At 44.1% G+C, this 17,941-nt stretch overlaps 1 protein-coding gene across 1 annotated transcript in view; it reads left to right on the forward strand.

Annotated features, from left to right (window-relative positions):
- The window catches only part of Col25a1 (collagen type XXV alpha 1 chain), a 408,120-nt gene that overhangs the window by 220,032 nt on the left and 170,147 nt on the right, over positions 1–17,941 (forward strand). The window contains exons 9-10 of the mRNA XM_033755992.1: positions 1,423–1,467; positions 3,376–3,383. Of these exons, the coding sequence (XP_033611883.1) occupies positions 1,423–1,467; positions 3,376–3,383 (53 nt within the window). The remainder of the gene's footprint in view (positions 1–1,422; positions 1,468–3,375; positions 3,384–17,941) is intronic.

Below are 17,941 nucleotides of genomic sequence, written 5' to 3' on the forward strand. Positions count from 1 at the left end.
TGATTGCTAATCTTTAGGAAGCTGTATATATTAGAATATATCAGAATGTGTTTGGACAGGTATATAAATGTATATTTTTCATATCAAAGTTCCACTAGATCTATTTACCTGTTTTTATGATTCTGCCCTTGCTCTCACTCTGGCCAAGAATACACAAAACATAATGAAAACCTTCTTTATTCCGGAATACAGAAGCAAATCTGAAATTGGCAAAGGCTGTTTCAGAGTTTGTTGCACAGCTGCCTCTCCTGGTGTTTTTAGTTGATTTTACTATTTAATTGCCTTTGTGCTTTCTTGCACAACACAAATAGCCACACTTATTCCAGGCAAGCTCCCTGGGCTGCTGACCCTGCTGGCTCTCCTGACAGCAGGTCCACATGAAAGTCGGTGGCTCAGCAGTGCATGGACTGTGGCTGGGTGCCCAGGTCTGTGCTGTCCATGTCGTGAACCTGCTAGAGTTTAGAGGTCATTGGTGCTACCTGGAACCTCATTCTTTAAGGCCAGGTGGTGCTCTATTTTCCTTGGCTTATTTCTCCCAGTGAATATTGTTAAATCCTCGACTCTCATTGTGTGCCAATTACTCCGCTGATCAGCTGAATCATAATTCAGTGGGAACTGTTTCTACCCAAGGAAATGAAGGCAGAAATTATGTAATTGAGAATAATGGCTTGAACACTGTGCAGGTCTATAATCGTGTGCTGGGTCTGATTCATATGAGCTTGGTGATCTTCACAGGGAACTCACTGGAAAAGTAGTTTCTCTATTTTTGAAACAGCATCATCATATAGGCTGTTCGTTATATGAAAGTCAAGGGCCAGTCTCTTAGAACAATCAGACTTAAGGTTACTAGCTAAATGCAGCCCAATTAAAAGGATTGTGAGTTTTTGCAGGTCATTCTCAATTAACGAAATACAAATATATTTATATTTAATAAATACAAATATTTGTAAGGGTTATTTTCCTTACCAACATATACATTTAATTAATTGCTAAATATTTTTAAAATCATGATGAACCTGACTGAAAATAAACAATAGTCATTTGGACTTAATATGTTTAATTAGTAATGCACTGAAACTTTCAGAAAAAGATTTCTGAGAAATGTGAACTCTCAACGCAAACAGTTTGCTTAGCAAAATCTTTCTTATTGTTGATATCCAAGTAGAATGTGCAAAAATGCTGAATCTTCAGTGTTCTTAAATAACACTAAATGATTAGATACCTAAACCAGCTTTCGTTTATAATTAAATGGAGCTTAAGAGTTTTGCTGAAACAATAAAGGCAGTATTGACCTTTACAAACGTCTGGTCCTTTTCTTGAAGTTGGTGATTTAAAACAGTGTGAAAATACATAGAAATTATATACTAGCCATTTTGTAACCAGAAATAAAATACATTCAAAATACTATTCTTTGTATTTCAGGTCCTCCGGGGAAACGAGGGAAGAGGGGCCGAAGAGGAGAATCTGGTCAGTCTCTCCTTCAGCTGTGTCGTGTCATTCACGTTCTGGGGAGATTCCCACATCTGTTCCTCGCAATTAATGATAGTATTCCTTGCTGGAGGTTGTGTGGGGGTTTAAATCTTCTGTGCTGCAGCTAGAATTTTTTTATGTTCCTGTTATGTCTGTCAAACTATAAGCTGAGAAGTTTGCGAAGCACTGTTCTATTCCGGAACCACTGACACTCAGAGGTGGCCTATTTACCGTGTCGAGTTATGGCGGCTCTTCCGGCGCACGGCGGAAGGTTTCCTAGCCATGCCGCCAGGCATGGCCCTGGCTCTCCTGTTTCACTCTCCTTAGGTGGTCAGGATATGCAGGTTTTCCTCAACATCTGCCTCAGGATACTAGGGCACATATTTTGGAAAGCCCTGTCATTATTTTGTCCAACTGGCACAATTTTGTCATGCTTTCTCTTTTCAAGCTTTGGCAGTTTGTATTCTTCTTATAGAGCCATCGGATTGAGCGATGACAAGAGCCTTAATGAACACCTAGCATTTTAGTCTGTGGTTGAGGAAACCGAGGCTCAGCGCGATCAGGTGACTCAACCGAGGCCGTGCCAATTTTCATGACCAGAACCTGTAACAGAGCTAACTAATCATGCTGACTCCCCCTTCAGGGACTTTTTGCTTTTAGGCCAAATATAGAAAGGGCAAATTAGAATATTTTTGAAATTAAGATCTACCAATAATTAAGTTCATTTATATGTATAAATGTATAAATCTAAGATTTCAAAAATGTAAATGACCAGTCAAAGCTATCAGCAGGCCATCAGTTCTTTCTTTAAACATGAGTAATTTAAATTTGATTGTAGCATGCTTTGAAATATTTGTTCCCGGTATTTTCTGCCAGTATTTGTCAGTATAAACACAATCGGTTGCTAAATATTGAGATACCTCTCAGCACACTGGTGAAGGAGGAGTCTACAGTTTTCAAAAAGATGTTAAAGTAAAAGGTGATTATGAAAATTCATTAGTTTGAGTAGTGTAGCTGCTGGGTTCCATTAAGAATATTTTCAAACTCTATCTTAAAACTTCACTGAATCTAAGTAATTGGAAACCTGTAGCAGTATCCCCTCACCAAACTACAAAATTTCATGATACAGGGTGCCTTATAAAATTATTTTGACAAAGAAGAGATGGCAAACCTTTACTGAAACAATCACTGAAATGTTCTTTGTGTCAAAAGAAAGATTAGGGAGGAAAATGTTGCATTTATGAAAAGTTCTCTAGAAAATAAAAGTCAATTCCCACTTCTAGCTATTTTGTAATGAGCTTTTAATTGAGCATATGGTATGTGAAATACTGAAATTTTCTTAGTCTTTCCCTGTGTTATGATGAGAAGTACATGGTTTTAAAGACATATACAAACACGAGGCCTAAGATTATTTTATGCCGAATGAAAAACATTCCTAAAACAAGTAACAGGTACAGTTCTAAGTTAGCTGTTTTACAAATACAAAAGGTTACCCATTCTGCATCCTGATCTGTCAAATAACCAAAGATCTTCCTGATTGATATTTTAGCTAAATTTTTATAAATTATTCTTTTTTGGGGGGGTTCCAGGGATTGAACTTGGGTCCTTACATTTGCAAAGCAGGCGGTGGAACCACTGAGCTAAATCCCCAGCCCCTAAATTAGTCTTAAGGTACACGAAACTCTCAGTATTTCACAAACCGGCTAAAAATTCCTTAAAATTGTTTGTAAAATTTTGTGTGCCAGGTATAAATGCATTTTTCTGAGATGGTGTCCAAGGGCCCAGAACTTTAAAAAAAAAGTTGAAGAATCATTGAGTTCCAAGTACTGTGTCAGTTTTTTAATAGGAATGCCTTGCAAATTCACTAATGCATGTTTTTTTCTCTCTTTCTATACTATCCTGCAGGTCCCCCTGTAAGTATCTTGGTTGGTGACTTTGGCTCTTCTTCATTAATGAGGATCACGTATGTTAAAACTTTGTTAAAAAATCAAAATATCATCTGTATTTCAGTTAGGAACATGCTTCTCACTTCTTGGGCATTCTGAAGCTTGGAAATTTATTTAGTTTTTGATTATACGCTTTGGAACCATGTGACATTTGGAATGCAATAGGTGTCCATTAAAAACCTTTAATTTTGATGTGATCACATGCCAGTTACTCTCTTGGGACATGGGAGATAACTTAGGAGGCTTTTGATTTTAAATTCTTTTCCCAGAATTCTGAGGTTTCTTTTTGCAAGCAAAACCCTAAGCTATTTCACACATCTTTTTGTTTGTTTGTTGCTTTTCATCTGTTTAAACTTGTATCTGAAACATTTGCATTTGCCACACCAGCAAAAGCAGATGGCAACATGATCAGGCCAGTGATACCCTGAGGGCTCGGCCCCCTGCCTCCTCTGCCACCCTGGCTTTGGAGCTCATGGGAGCGTGACCTGCAGGAAGAGCCTGTGGAGCCAGGAAGAGTCTCCCTGTCCTTTCTTGGAGGAGGTTGTGCCTGCAGCACTCCAGGCCGCTTTGCACTCACAGGAGCAGGTTATCTTGTCAGCTCTGAGCTGGACGTACTTTGAGTGATACCTGAACATCTGCTGCCTTCCCCGGGCTTTATACAGTGCACTGTGCTCTTTGATAGCAGCAGTCACTGGCCTGGGGGCCTCTGCTCACCCCACAGAGCCACTGAGGCAGGGGTGTAGCAGCCCCATGGCAACGTCTCTGACCAGCCACGTGGTCCAGGAAGGCACTTAGCATGGATTCGCCGACTGTGCTCAGAGGAAGCTCTGGCTTCCAAACATCTTTTGCAGTCTTCCTGCCATGTGCAGGTGTGGAACACAAATCCTGTCCGCAGTAAGTTTGCTTTCATGGCTGGCTTTCAGCTCTTGGTTGATGCTGGGCAGATGGCAGGCCCAGGTCTGTGAACCTTTGCTCTGTGACTTCGTATTTAAGCCCGTCCTCAAAACCAGAAACAACCCAGGACAACCTGGAGGAAACTATCCAGGGGTTATAGCCGGAGTAGCACATTCAGGGCCTCTTTCTCTGGAGCGTACCTGCCAGGCTAAAAGATAGTTCAATCTCAGTTCCGCCTGTGGTGCCCTTTAGGGTCTGTGTTTCCCTGAAAACTCACATAGCCACGTAGCCCTTGCTTTCTTGGGCTATCTGGTAGCCTTCATTTGTGCTTACAGGTATTGTTTTTCTTTCTCATGTTATATACAAAGACAGACGGCCAACATATCAGGCCCCTAGTATATGGCAGGCAGACTGTTTTCTGGTGTGGTGTTTTTATACATATTTTACTTTGTTCTAAGAAACCCTCTGTTGAGAGCCATCCATTGTTTAGTGGGGAAACTGAGGCTCACAGAGATTAGTTACTGAAAGCTGCACAGCTAAAAGGTTTGCAAAGTTGAAACTGAATTAAATGCCTGATTTAAATTAGCTTCCTACATTTTTCCTGTTGCCTAGCAATTGTGTGTTGTGACAGGGATCATTGTTAACCATGTGTGGTAGTCAAATCACATTCCTTGACATAAATAATAATAATAACATAATAAGATATAAAAATATAGAGCCCGGGATTTAGCTCAGTTGTTACAGCACCTGCTTTGCAAGCGCAGGGACCCGAGTTTGATCCCTGGTACCAAAAAACAAAAACAAACAAAAGGTATAAAAATATAGAATGACTAATCTGTAAAGCAAGCACTAATACTGGTCTACCTCAACTATATCTTGAATAAGTTAAAATGTATATAGCAAACCACATTACAGAAGGAAGATGTTGTCATGAATTTTCATACTGAAAGATAATACAAGATGCTTACCTTTGATGGGAAGCCACTGATTTTGAAAAAGAGGAAAAAAAATCGACTGTGCTATCCTTACTAGTCCAATGGAGTGTCACCACAGTACTAAAGAGGCCATGTTTTTAAAAGAAAGGCCGTGTAATAGGGGGCCTCTGGATAAAATAATAAATCCCACTGGGACCCTGATTTCTAAACCCCATTTAAGGTTTCTAAAAACCATCTGCCTTCTGTCATATTTTGCTTTGGAGTTGGAGGCTTTGAAATAAATTTCTATTGTATTTCTGAGTAAGTACTTCTGAAGTCATTATTATGGTTAGAAGGCTTATCAATATGTTTATAAAAAGGAAATGCTCGATTATTAAAAGGCTTAATTTCTAGTGACCTTATTCTTTTTCATGTATGTTTAGTCTCACCTTTTACTTCTCTTCCATGAACCGAAATCTGAGGGCTTGTGCAGCTTTGTTTAGTACTTTTAGTTTAGCTTATTGGTACTCATGTGTAGTGCTAAATGTTCACATTCCCTGTGAGAGTCGGTACCTGTGCATAACACCTCAACTCCTGTCTCCATCCTCTTTCCTTCCCCTCCCATCTACCTATCTCTTGATCACCTTCCTTTTTTTGTTACATTTGCAGTACATAATACTTATGTTTGACCTTTGAGGTATTATTCAGCTATTACTACAGATTAGGAAGTGGGTAAAACACATGTTGTCTCATGTTGGCCTCATTCTGAGCTTTGATGGCAACCTAGACATTACAGCCCCAGGTTTCTGTGGGGCTCTAGCCTTCCTGTCTACAGAAAAACTACGAACAGGAAGATTATCGAGTGCAACTTGGAGTCCTAATGTGCATTTCCTGGTCATTCCCTTCCAAGGACCGGAATGCTGTGTTTTGTACTACTGGAGCAGAGTTCACAAGGCAGCATTCCTGTCCTCATTCAAACAAACAGTAGGCTCCAGTTGAACCCGGGAATGGTGCCAGATCTCATTGTCACTAAGAGTCACCTGGTTTTTACTGCCCTCCTAGAATAATGCCATCAAGGAAGATTAAGAAAAAGAAGAGTAAACTACATTGATGATGGAATTTAGCACCTTACATGTACATCTTCATTTGCTGTACTTTGAAAAGCTTTGGTATATCGCCGTAGGGTTGCACGTGGATGTGTAAAATCAGTTTCCCTCGTCAGCATCCCTATTTTTGCACGTTGAGACTATGTATCATTTAAAACTCGAAATGCAGCTTGATTCACATCCCACAATTCAGTGTGCTCCACAGGAAGCTGCTCAGCCTTATACATTTTGACACAGAGACGTTGTCGCCATAGGACCCTCTGCTAGAAAAGGCTACAGTGGAGCACTTTTATGACCATGTACCTAATTTGTTTTATGTGAATGTCAGAGAGCTTTGCTTTCTTGTAAACCTGATGCATATTAGAATATTGTTCCCAAGGACCTAGCTCACGCTGCTGACCCTCCCATCGATTCCTGAGTATGCACCAATACCTTCCACTTTGGAGACCCTGAGCATTATTCATACTGGAAAAAGTGAGGACTTTGATCAGAGTTTACAAAAGAATTTCCAGGTTTTCACAGGAACGGAATGTTCCTCCTAGTTTGATCATTTTCAAGCCAGCTGAGGATGTGGTCTGTCTCTCTGTCCCTAGCGGAAGTACTTCCTAGTAGTCCCAGGCCCCGGAACCAAGTCGGTCCCAAAACTGTAGCCAGAAAAGACTCAAGAGACCTTTTACCCTGGCTGTTTTATTTGCGTCTGTCTATCAAGCCCCGCAGTTGCACTTGACTGACAGAATTACGATGTTTTTGTTGGGAGCTGAGCCCTCTGAGGTGTGAAATACAAGGCTGCCACCCCGCCCAGTCCGTCCCATCCACCTTCGGCAGTTGTCAGCTCCATGTGAACCTCACACTCGTGGTGACAGATGAACGAAACAGACTTGGCCAAGTTCAGCTTGCAGAGCTCTTTCTGCCAATTTGGTGGATGAATTAGGAGAAGAAAGCTCTGAAGACTTTGACATGAAAGTCTCAGACGTTTCACTTCCTAGTGAAAAACTGGATGATTTTTAATTCAAGAGTAAGCCTTTTCCAGGTTTATACGAAATTACAGTGGATAGCAACCACCTGCCCCATGTCACGCAACAAACCAAGCACGTGGCACTCCTGTGACACAGGCATTTTTTAGACCTATTTCCTACCTTTCAGGAGGAAGCTGAGGGGGAAGCCAGTCCAAGGATGCATAGCAAGCCAGAGGCAGAACTGAACTTGGTCCTGGATCTGTCTATCTTCGAAGCCCACTTTTTCCTGTTTTCTCCAAGACAGTTTTCAGGGCATCTGCTTCATGTCTCTGCCCATCCTCTGTCATGGGCTGTTCATAATCACCCTTGCTTAATTGCTTATAAATTTCATGTCTTCCGTATGCCAGTTACCCTGCCAACTTACAAGTCATCTACTCTTCATCTAATGGGAGTGAATCCTGGGAAGTGTGACCAGTGTCTCCTGTGTCAAGAACACTAGACTAGGCACAGGGGTGCACACCTGCAACCCCAGCTGTGTACTTGGGAGGCTGAAGCAGGAGGATCTGGAGTTTGAGGCCGGCCTGGGTTCTTGGTGAAATCCTGTGCAGGAAGGGAGTAGTGGGAGTGAGGGGAACTGGATGAAATATTTTTGTGGAGTTTCTCAGCCAGTATTCCTCTGACTACTTATTTGTTGTATTCCTCCTCAATTAAAATATTTTTATTTCTTTTGAGGCTGAACGACCATGCCTTTGAATGTATAAGTGGCTCTTTTTCTATAATAGGGCACCATTTTGGTAGAGGAAACAAACCTTTTCTCTTGTAGGAGGTAGTGGGGCTGCAAAGTAGAACAGCTAGGTAAATTTTGTCTCCATAACAAACCAAAGAAACAAAAGTCTGGAGAATTAATTTGTTCTTGAAGGCCGGCTGGGAACAGTTACCAGAGGATCAAAGTAGGCTGTCACAGATAGGCGAGTCATTTTGGGACACTACACACAGGTTTTTCTCATAGAGTAGAGCTGAAAAAAGAGAACCTAACTAAGCACACATAGGCTGGATTCCCCAGGGTCTTTCTATCGCCTGACCTTGTGAGGGACTCACGTAGCCACAGTTGCAGAAGTCACAGTCTGGCAGTCTGTTCAGATGCTGTTCTGCTTTTGTTTCTGTAAATTCTAGGACAAGCTTAAATAGAGCTTGGGAATTCTAGAGGTACCAGTGATGGCTAAGTTTATCTTGAAACAGATAAATTAGGGGTGTTAAAACTTTAAAAAGGAAAAAAGGGGAGAAAAATACACAAAGGTATTGATGGTATCTTTCTTGCAGCATTATGTTTTTCTTGTAAACTATTTCTGGATGCAGTCTGTTTTAGAATAATTTATGCTGCTGTAATAGACAGGCAATGGGATGTTACTGGCTCACCACATAGAAAAAATTAGGGGGCGGTAGTAGGAGTCAAGCCCAGGGGTACACCATCAAGCTATATCTCCAGCCTGTTTGTTGTTTTGTTTCTTTCATTTTGAGACAGGGTCTTGCTAAGTTTCACACATAGGTCTCAAACTTCTGATCCTCCTGCCTTAGCCTTCCCAAGTCCTGCAAAGAAATTCACTTCTTGTACATAAGGAGAGGACACAGAGCATCAGGGACTCTGGGGCCTTTAATATACCTGTTCCAAGGTTTTCCTCAAAGACATCAGATAAAAGAGCACAAGAGTGGGGATTTTTTTTCCCTCTTGGCTTCTTGGCTTTTCTAGACTGCTTGCTCCTGGAATTATGGGAGTTAATTTAAATTTAAATTTTGACAAGAGTCAAATCAGATGTCCATCCCTAACTACAGGACAGATAGGGAAATGTAAATGTAGTCTCAGAGAAAAGAAAAGGTAAATAAATTTGGAAAGTCTCTGCTCTTCTATCTGGAAATTGCTCCTTAAGAAAGAGAAAGAAATCCCAAAGGAGATGTGGACAGGTGGTGGCCTGGGTAATGCTGTGATGTCTGTCGCTTTGGAAGAGAGCATTCATGAGAACGGTTAGCACTGGAAACCTTGAGTATAAAAAGAAACCAAAAGGAGAGATTTTAAAAGCAGCAAAAAAGCCGAAGGCAGCTTTCCAAGGAGAGCAGGGCTGTGTGGCCAGCCCACCGTGTTACCGCTGAGGCTTTTTTGCCAAGCCTTCCAAGGCTGTCTGCACCAACAGCCGCAGGGGCCTCTCCTCTTCTGTCTCTGGCCACCAAATTTCTCTGTCCCCTTGTGTCGATAGTAGGGTTTGGTCTTGAGAACCCTCCTTAGCTAGCAATTCTGGTTCTTTATCTTTTTGCATATGCCTAATTATTTCAGGCTAAAGTTTGGTTTTTAGTAAAAGCTCTTTGAAAAATGATGAAACTTAGATTGACTCTTATGAGGTTTGGAGAGTGAGCGACCTCTGTTGGAATGGGAAACAGATGATTAAAACAGGAAAGTGAGCGCTTATGGTGCTGAATGTCTGTCAGTGTGTCTGTGTATCTGTCTACTCTATCTCCTGTCTGTCTATCCGGCCATGCTGGGGATCCAGCCACACTCACTCGTTCCAGGCAGATGCTGTACCACTGAGCTACACCCCCAGCTGTATTCAGAATTTTTTTTTTTCCAATACTGGGGCCATCACACTGAGCTACATCCCCAGTCCCTTCTTAAAGTCAGACAGGGTCTTGTTCAGCTGCTAAATTGCCCAAGTTGGGCTTGAACTTGTAGTCTTCTTGTGTCAGCCTCCCAAAATGCTGGATTTACAGAAATGTGCCACCACGTCCAGAATGTATAAAATTTCAGTCAGAACTTGTGAAGAGAACATTTAAAGGCAGCCTCAGTTTTGAAGTCTTTTCCGTGGGTGGGAGACAGAGCGTCTGTGTACCACCCTGATGGACAGCTGAGCGTGGGGGTGTCGGCCCACTCCTTCTGATTCACTTGCTTGTCACCAAGCGGTCACATTGCTGCTGCCTAGGTCCATTTGCCTATGCGACTTGTGAATGTCTTACGGGACAAATTAGAGGAGTGACTTTGGCTCCCGTGTATTTGTGAAGGAGTAACTAGCAATGTTCAAGAAAGCCATTTTATAGTGAAGTACACATCAGACGCGTTCTGAATGCTTTATTTTGAACAAAATTAAATGAGTGCTTCCTTAAGGGCAAAACAAAAATATTCAGCAGCACATGATCACAGAGGGACTTCCTGTCCTCACTCCCCCAGACCAGCTACTAACACACTGTTGTGACTCGTCCGTCCACAAGTGGCCCCAGCCTGGCTGACCATGCAGACGCCATAGGGCTCTGCTGCATTGGGTCTAAGTACACAAACTCTGCCGCTCCTCCAAACTGGGTTATAAACTACGATATGGTAAAAATCCCCATTCTTTAGTTATTAAATAAACCTTAATTCTCCCTTTGGTGGAATTAAAAAGACATCAAGCCAAGGACTGTAAAGAGTTCCAGGTTACCTAAATGCTCTTGCTCTTAAAAAATCATTACTCAGGATATTTTCATGGAATTTTTATTTTCTCAAGTCCTCCTGTTCTCCTAAGATTTTCTTAGGATTAAATAAAACTCTGGCTTGTTTTGTTACTCAGTAATACTTCGGCCTCAAAGATACACGCACGTCTATCTTTTACTTCTGCACACTTTTTATTGGAAAGCGCTTCTGTAAGGTCAAGAAAATGAGTAAAGGGTGGAATACAGGACTGGAAGGAAGGCATGTGAAGGATTGGTGAAGAGTTCCTGTAGGAAAAAATTTAACAAAGAGCCCTTCGCTGACCCGTGGATCAGGCTTCTCTGCCATGTGGAGGGAGAATGACATGGGACAGGTGCCTTGCCTTTAGGGACTTCAGCATGTAGTGGAGAAAAAGAGTAGCAGAAAATCGTAGGAATATTGTGAGAGAAAAATACTGCGTGTGGCATGTGCAGGTGTGGTGCAGAACAGCAGAGGAGGAAATTATCCAGGTTTGCGTCCAGAGGGGACTGAGGCTGCCTGTGTGTCTGAGGAACGATAAGGTTGTGTCAAGGAGTAAAATCCAGGGGGTGTACAAGGTGTGATCCAAAAATACTGTACCATGAATGCTTAAAGTGTTTTAAACCTTTTTATTGTAGTAAAAGAAATGTTGCCATTAATCCCTCTCACCTTGAACACACCCATCCCGTCCTCCTCACTGTTTTCCACAGCAGCTCTGGAGTCCTCTTTCCCGGGTGTCTTTAACTGCACTGTCCTGGCTGCCTCTCTGTCCCGCACTGAATAAAACATTTCTCTTCTGTGGTTATTTTGACTGTGGGAAGGAGTCAGAAGTCACATGGTGCCAGGCCTGCTGGATAAGGTGGGCAAGGTCACAGCTTCATGTTTTTATTTGACAGAAATGATTGTAAATGCTTAACCATAGAGGTATGATCCACACTGATGGTGAACATTAATTAAAAACTATTACAGTAACAGACACATTGCCATTAACCCCCCTTGACCCATTAAAATACTGCTCCTCACTTCCAGCATATTTATCCCATCTTTCGTGGTAGTGTCTCTTACTGTAGTTAAGTTTTAAAAAATTTAAGCATTCACTGCAATTTTCAGTTACCTGTTGGATGTTTTCAGAGGTTAGCACCGTCAGCGCCTGCAAGGTGCACAGAAGAAAGGTATGGGGGAAACTCCATATCAAATAAGGCTGATGTGAAGGGCCAGGTGGGGGTGAGCGGGAAAACAGGGCGTGCAGAGCTTGACTCCAGATAAGGACACAGAGGACCGTGAGGTCGGGCTCAGGGACTCCCCTAGACGTGCACGGTCTTTGTCTCTGAAGGACTTGGGACAGGAAGCCGAGGAGGGCACTTGCAGAGAGATGCCTGGGGCATCCTGCAGCCACTCGGGAGCAGTTACCTGAGGTAGGAAGAGGGGCCACTGAGATGTCTTGGAAAGGCAGAGTCTGTGAGAAGTGCAGCCGGATGTGGCAGGAAGAGGGGAGCGGAGAGGGGGAGAACGAAGGGATGCAGTGAGGACCTTGGCGACAGTAATCCAGGTAGGAGAGCAGTGTGGGTGGGTGGGGTGGTGTGGGGGCTCCCGGAAGATGGATCTGGGGAGCAGGTGGGGGAGGGTGGTTCTCCACAGACAGCCAAGGAGTCCTGCGGAAGAAAAGGAGCCTTTTGTGGAGGAGACTCTGTTGAGTGCCTTGAGGCTTTGGGAAGACTCGTGAGTGGAGATACTTAGCATCTCTGAGAGCTACCAGATTCTTGTCAGTGTGACCTGGCCACAGTGCTTGGTCTCTTGTGAGATGGCAAACAAGAGTTTAAAAAACAAAGGATCCGATCATTTTACTGATAAAAATGGCTCCCATGATAGTTTCTCCTGCGAGGCCGGTGGCTGAGCGAAGCAGCAGGGTTCTCCAGAGGAAGAGCGAGTTCGAAATCCGAGTATATGGAGAGGCTTGCGTTAGGGGACCGGTGCACGCAGCTGTGGGGCGCAGTCCAGTCTGCCTGGGAGCCCCTGCAGGACGCTCGGGCCGGGGCCCCTGTGTTGCGTCTTGATGAAGGTCCCTTCTCCGGGAAGCCTTCAGCCGGGGAGACGGAGCCCAGGCTTGGCGCCGAGCGCAGCCCGCTTAGCTCCAGCGAGCTGAGTGGGAGTCGGCCGCATCTCCATCCCAGTCCAGCACCAGCTCCGGCTCTGGTGACCACGACGGCAGCCCTCACAGGGCACCGCTGTCCGCTTCCACGCACCCCGTGCGCCCCGCACATTGTCGCTGCCTTCGCGCCTGGCACCCCGACCTCCTCCTCCCTCTGTGCCTCTCTCCGTTCAGCTCGAGCATTCCGTGCACACAGCCTGACTGGGGGGTGCCCGGCGCTCCTGGCTCACGGGTGTGATCCCTCCGGTCCCCGCCCACGGCCGAGAGTGTTGCTCGTTTTTGCTTCATGGCCGCGCATGGGGCCCAGGAAGAAGGGGTGAGGACTCCGCCACGAGCTCCCGAATGCTTGTGTTTGCTCTTACGGCAAACCCGCGTGATTGTAGAGAGAGGCGTGTTACATTTGTGGTTAAAACACTTAAGAAAAATGCCTCTTGGAATCTGCTAGGGAAAGAGTGGCCTGCGATGGCATTCTGCTGCCCGGGGCTCGCCGTGGTGCGGGGCACTGGCCGGGGACTGCAGGGCGCATTGGTTGTGGGCGTGGGGTGTCAGGCTGGGGGCTGCAGACCGTGCCAGGGAGGGGCAGGGCTGCTCCTCCTGATCGCGGCCACCCCGCTCCCCTGTCCTCCTGGCTGCCCCGGACTCTGTGGGCAAAGAGGAGCCAGGAAACCTGCAGCATCCGTTCACCCAGAGGCTGGGTCTCCACTTCGTCTCTGTGCACACAGATGCAGAACATAGCTGTGCAGCCACCCATGGAACCGGGGAAGGTTTGGCAGGCGCAGTAGAAGCCCAATCTGGAAACCACAAATTTAAAAAACAATGATTTTACGTTTCCTATCACAAACTTCCTTCTGGCAGCTTCCGGTAGCTACATGCGGTGGCTGGGAGGTTCTATTGGGAGCAGAAATAGCAGCTTTCCAGAGCTCCTAGCTGCCGGAGCCGTGGATGTAACAGGATGTGTGACAGCGTCCTTCGGTCCCGTCCTGCAGACCTGGCCTTTTATTCTGATGTATAATTCCATTCCACAGCAGCAGACACACACACCGCGCCTTTGGATTTGCCGTTTGGGGAACAATTTCGACTCGCTCCCTTTCAGACAGCGCTATTAACATCCCGCTGGCATGCGTCTCTGGGCCTTTCACAGGTGAGCGTGCAAGTTGAAAGTGGATTAGAGTTCTCCGCAGGCCCCCAGATAACATGTCGCCTTCCAAGTCCTGGCTGTGTGTCTATATCGTCCAGCACAGCGGCCTTCCATTTAGACTTCCCATCAGTGGCAAAGAATAAGAACTGGTTTTTCAAAACCACCTCTTGGAGTGGAACTAATCAGGTACTCGGACCATTATCCAAGTGCCTATACATCCTTGAGTAGGAAATGACCTAAACTTCCCCTTCCACTGGTATGGGGTGTTTGTCCCCTCCATCTCCTTGCGGCCTTCTACTTTGCATATTAAAGTTAAGGCTCTCGTCCTTGGGTCTCTGCATCTGGAAGGCTAAGCTGGAGGAGCCAATGCATACAGACTTACTTTGTATGTTACATGGCTGTGAGTTGAAAAGAAACTATTTTACAATTCTTGCATTGTTTACTGGTTTGCAAGTCATGTGAAGGATGAGGAGTTATTCCTTTGCCTGCCCAGATCCCCTGGGTTTTATTTGTTAAGAATGTTACTTTCCCATGGGCACTGGCTTCCTTGTTTAGAAGGGGAAACCGATTCCTAATTTAAACTTTAGTTTGGTGATGTTAATAGATTCGAAGAGAGTTTGAAGAGCATAAATAAGCTGATGGCAATTTCAGATTGTTGGAACATTTAAACAAAATGAAAAATTGCTTGACCTTGTATCAAATATCATAATTTATAGGAAACATACTACAAAGATTGTATACTTCCTAAATGTGAAGTTTCCTATTTAGGAAGTATATGTGCAGATATTTAATCAGAAACATAAGGCAAATGAATTTGGGTTGGGAGATCTCCCCCATTCACCCTTGTGAGGAGGGTCGGCTTTTATTTTGTCATTAAAAAGTATCCTGAAAAAGGAGGCCCTTTCTTTCACTCCCATTTATTAATACTTTCTAGAAACACCAGAAACCAAAGCACCTGGGGGTCTTCTAGGCTTCTGCTCTGTTAAGAATAAATTAATGGAAACTGCATCCAGGTAAATTACTATTGGAAACTGACCTGCCCGATCTCTACATAGTTGTTAGGGACTTGGTTTGTTGCCCCAAAATACAGTGATTATCGAAAAGTGCGGCCACTTTAGGGGTTCTGGTGATTTATAACACACTTAGTATCATGCCAGTAGATTAGGCTTTGTGGACTGTGGAAACGCCCTTGTGGGCAGAATCCAGAAACAGTCATGGTGTGGTTTACATTGGAATGCTGCTTGTTTGGAGATGGAAGTCCTCATCGTTTTGGGTGTGAAGTGTTTCCTTGCTACATCCTGCTTTTGTTGGCCAACAGCAGCTGGGAAGGGTCCGTGCTATTAAAATCAATGCAATAAATCTCTTACAAAAGCACATTCCCTCTGTTCTTTGTCTCATTGTGCTGGCTGGACTTTCAAATACTTTAGGGCACTAATATTGGTAGCTCAGAGGTGTCCTAAGTTACGGACCTTCACATTTTGTAGTTTTAAATTTTAACCAAAACTAGCTGTCTTTTAATTTATCCATCAAAAGGATTATATAGAGCTCAGCAGTACGAGTATACGTTTATAAAGCATTAGTCCTTTATCTTAAATACCCCAAAATATCCATGTGTATCTGTCTCTCTCCACACACACACCTTATGGGATACTAAAAACTCCACAGTGGAATATCAAATTTTAATATTTGGCTTGTATAAACTTTTAATAAAATTTTTAGTGATACACTTAAGGAAGCTGACCAAGGCACAGTTCCCTCTGTCAGAATGTCTGGAAGCTCAAACTTCTCTGCAAAGTAGAAAAACATTTGGAAGAGGATTTTCCTAGAGATGTTTATATGTAAACCATAGAGAGTTCCATGGTCCATAAAGCACTAAAATTACAGCATTTTAGTTGGTGGAAACCTGGGAGGTTGAGTGTAACTTACCTCTTCACTTTTCAAGTCACTGAACTGCACACAGCCTGCTGAAGGGCGGCAGTGTCACCCCGAGGGGACTGCTGGACAGTGCTTTGTGGCACCGGCTGAGGGGAGACCTTCGGGAGTCTCCCGCGTCTTAGCGTTCCAGTCTTTAAAGTCCTCCCACCACATCTGTTACAGAGGTTGATTTCTTGCAGACTTAGAGCCAACAGATTTTCCAGAAATGAGTTTTTTCACAGCTTATTGGGCTCCCGTCATTGCACAAACCCAATCGCTTGTGCCTCTGGAGTGACGGGCAGGTGAGCTGGAATGCGCGTTCTTTCTGTGGCTTCTTAAGAGAAATGAAACGCTCGTATGTGAAGATGTTTTTCAGGTTTCAATCACTTGTGAGCTATTTCTTGCATTTTTGTTTTTTAAACACTTCTGTAGTTAAGGACTAGAGTAGCACTATGAAAGGAATTTACCTCCTACTCTACAAATGATCCTTTAATTATGTGATGATTCTTTAGTTAATCCTCACAATTTTGTTAATGGTTTACTTTAAATGACTGGGAAATTTTGAGAATTTATTGAAATGCATTAAAATGATTTAATATTTATTATTTAGTGGGTTTGATTTCATTTTTCTTTTTGCGTTCAGGAATCACCCATACAACGTTAGTATTTGTACAAATGTAAGAGTCAAAATGTATTTTGCAATAGCATAAGAGTGAGAGATACACATGCTCTGTGTAAAGAATACTTGTATAAATTAATTTTTTACCAATAAGTTGAGAGGAAAACGCAGTTTTACAGATCTTCACGAGAGGGACAGTTGAAAAGAATTTAGAAAGCTGACATTTTTTTTGTAGCAGAAAATTCCGTTCTCAAGGAGGAGGAAGGAAACCGGTTCCAAATTTATTGCTTCCTGTAGAGCTCTGAGCATCTATCTGACCATGGCCTGGGTAAGTTGTTGGACTTGTCTTCAGGCCGGGGTCCTGTCCTTGAGGGGCGGCTGTGTGTACAAGAGTCCAGGTTCTGCTGCACCCGGACGCCACATGGGAGCACAGGCATCAGTACAGAGCTGCAACTGCCTATAGCTGGCCCTGACCTGGGCTCCTGCCTCTGCCTAGTGGCAGATCCAGGCCCCTCCACTGCGTCTGTAGGTAAGGACAGTGCTCCTGTGTTGCACGTCCTGGTTCAACCTTCGTGCACCCACGCATGCCTTTTGTGGCCTCACATGGGTGTCTGTGTGCATTTGTGTGCACAGAGCTGGAACTTCTCCCCCCAGTCTCTTTCCTTGGGGTGGGGTAGGGAGAGCTGCGGCTGAGGTTTGCAGTTTGTCAAAAGCTGCAGCAATTGCTTTAGCAGACTGTATTTTTTTTTCCTCTCATTGAGTTTATTGGCACTTTTTAGGTGTACAGTACAGTAACATTCATCACTGGGATCGATCTTGTGCCTTTACATGACAGGTCTTGACAGACCGTATTTCTGAAAGCCGGCGCTGCCTTTCCACTCCATGAGGAGGGAAGGGCCTGGTGTGCTGGCGTAATTTACTTCGTACTCACCCATTACTATTGCAAATGACCGCCTCAGCCTACTTCCTTTCACTGCTACAATTTTGAGAATGGCCAGCCGTACTGCAGGTGGACGCGGGCTGTTAATGCATGGGCCGGGCTCCATTCTCTGGGCAGTAGACAGGGAGCCTGCTGTGGCAAGAGCCCACGAACCGCTTTCTTCTCTCCTCCGCCGTTCTTTAGACTCATTCACAAGGAGCCCACAGTGCTTCATCAACAGAGGTAATTTAGCCAGTGGCTCTCTATGAGCTGAGCTACCTCCCTGTCTCAACTGAGCATTTCTATTCCAGAGGAAAAGAAACGCTGGAAGGATGCTCTCCATGGTAACTTTACAGTATCCAATTGAGTCCTGCCAGCACTAATTGTTCTTCTGCTAAAATGAACTACTGGTGCCTTATTTGTAAGACAATTGGCTTTATTTTAATTGAA

The sequence above is a fragment of the Fukomys damarensis genome, unplaced genomic scaffold (genome assembly GCF_012274545.1).
Source record: "Fukomys damarensis isolate Sample0158 unplaced genomic scaffold, DMR_v1.0_HiC HiC_scaffold_25, whole genome shotgun sequence".
Taxonomy (NCBI): Eukaryota; Metazoa; Chordata; class Mammalia; order Rodentia; family Bathyergidae; genus Fukomys; species Fukomys damarensis.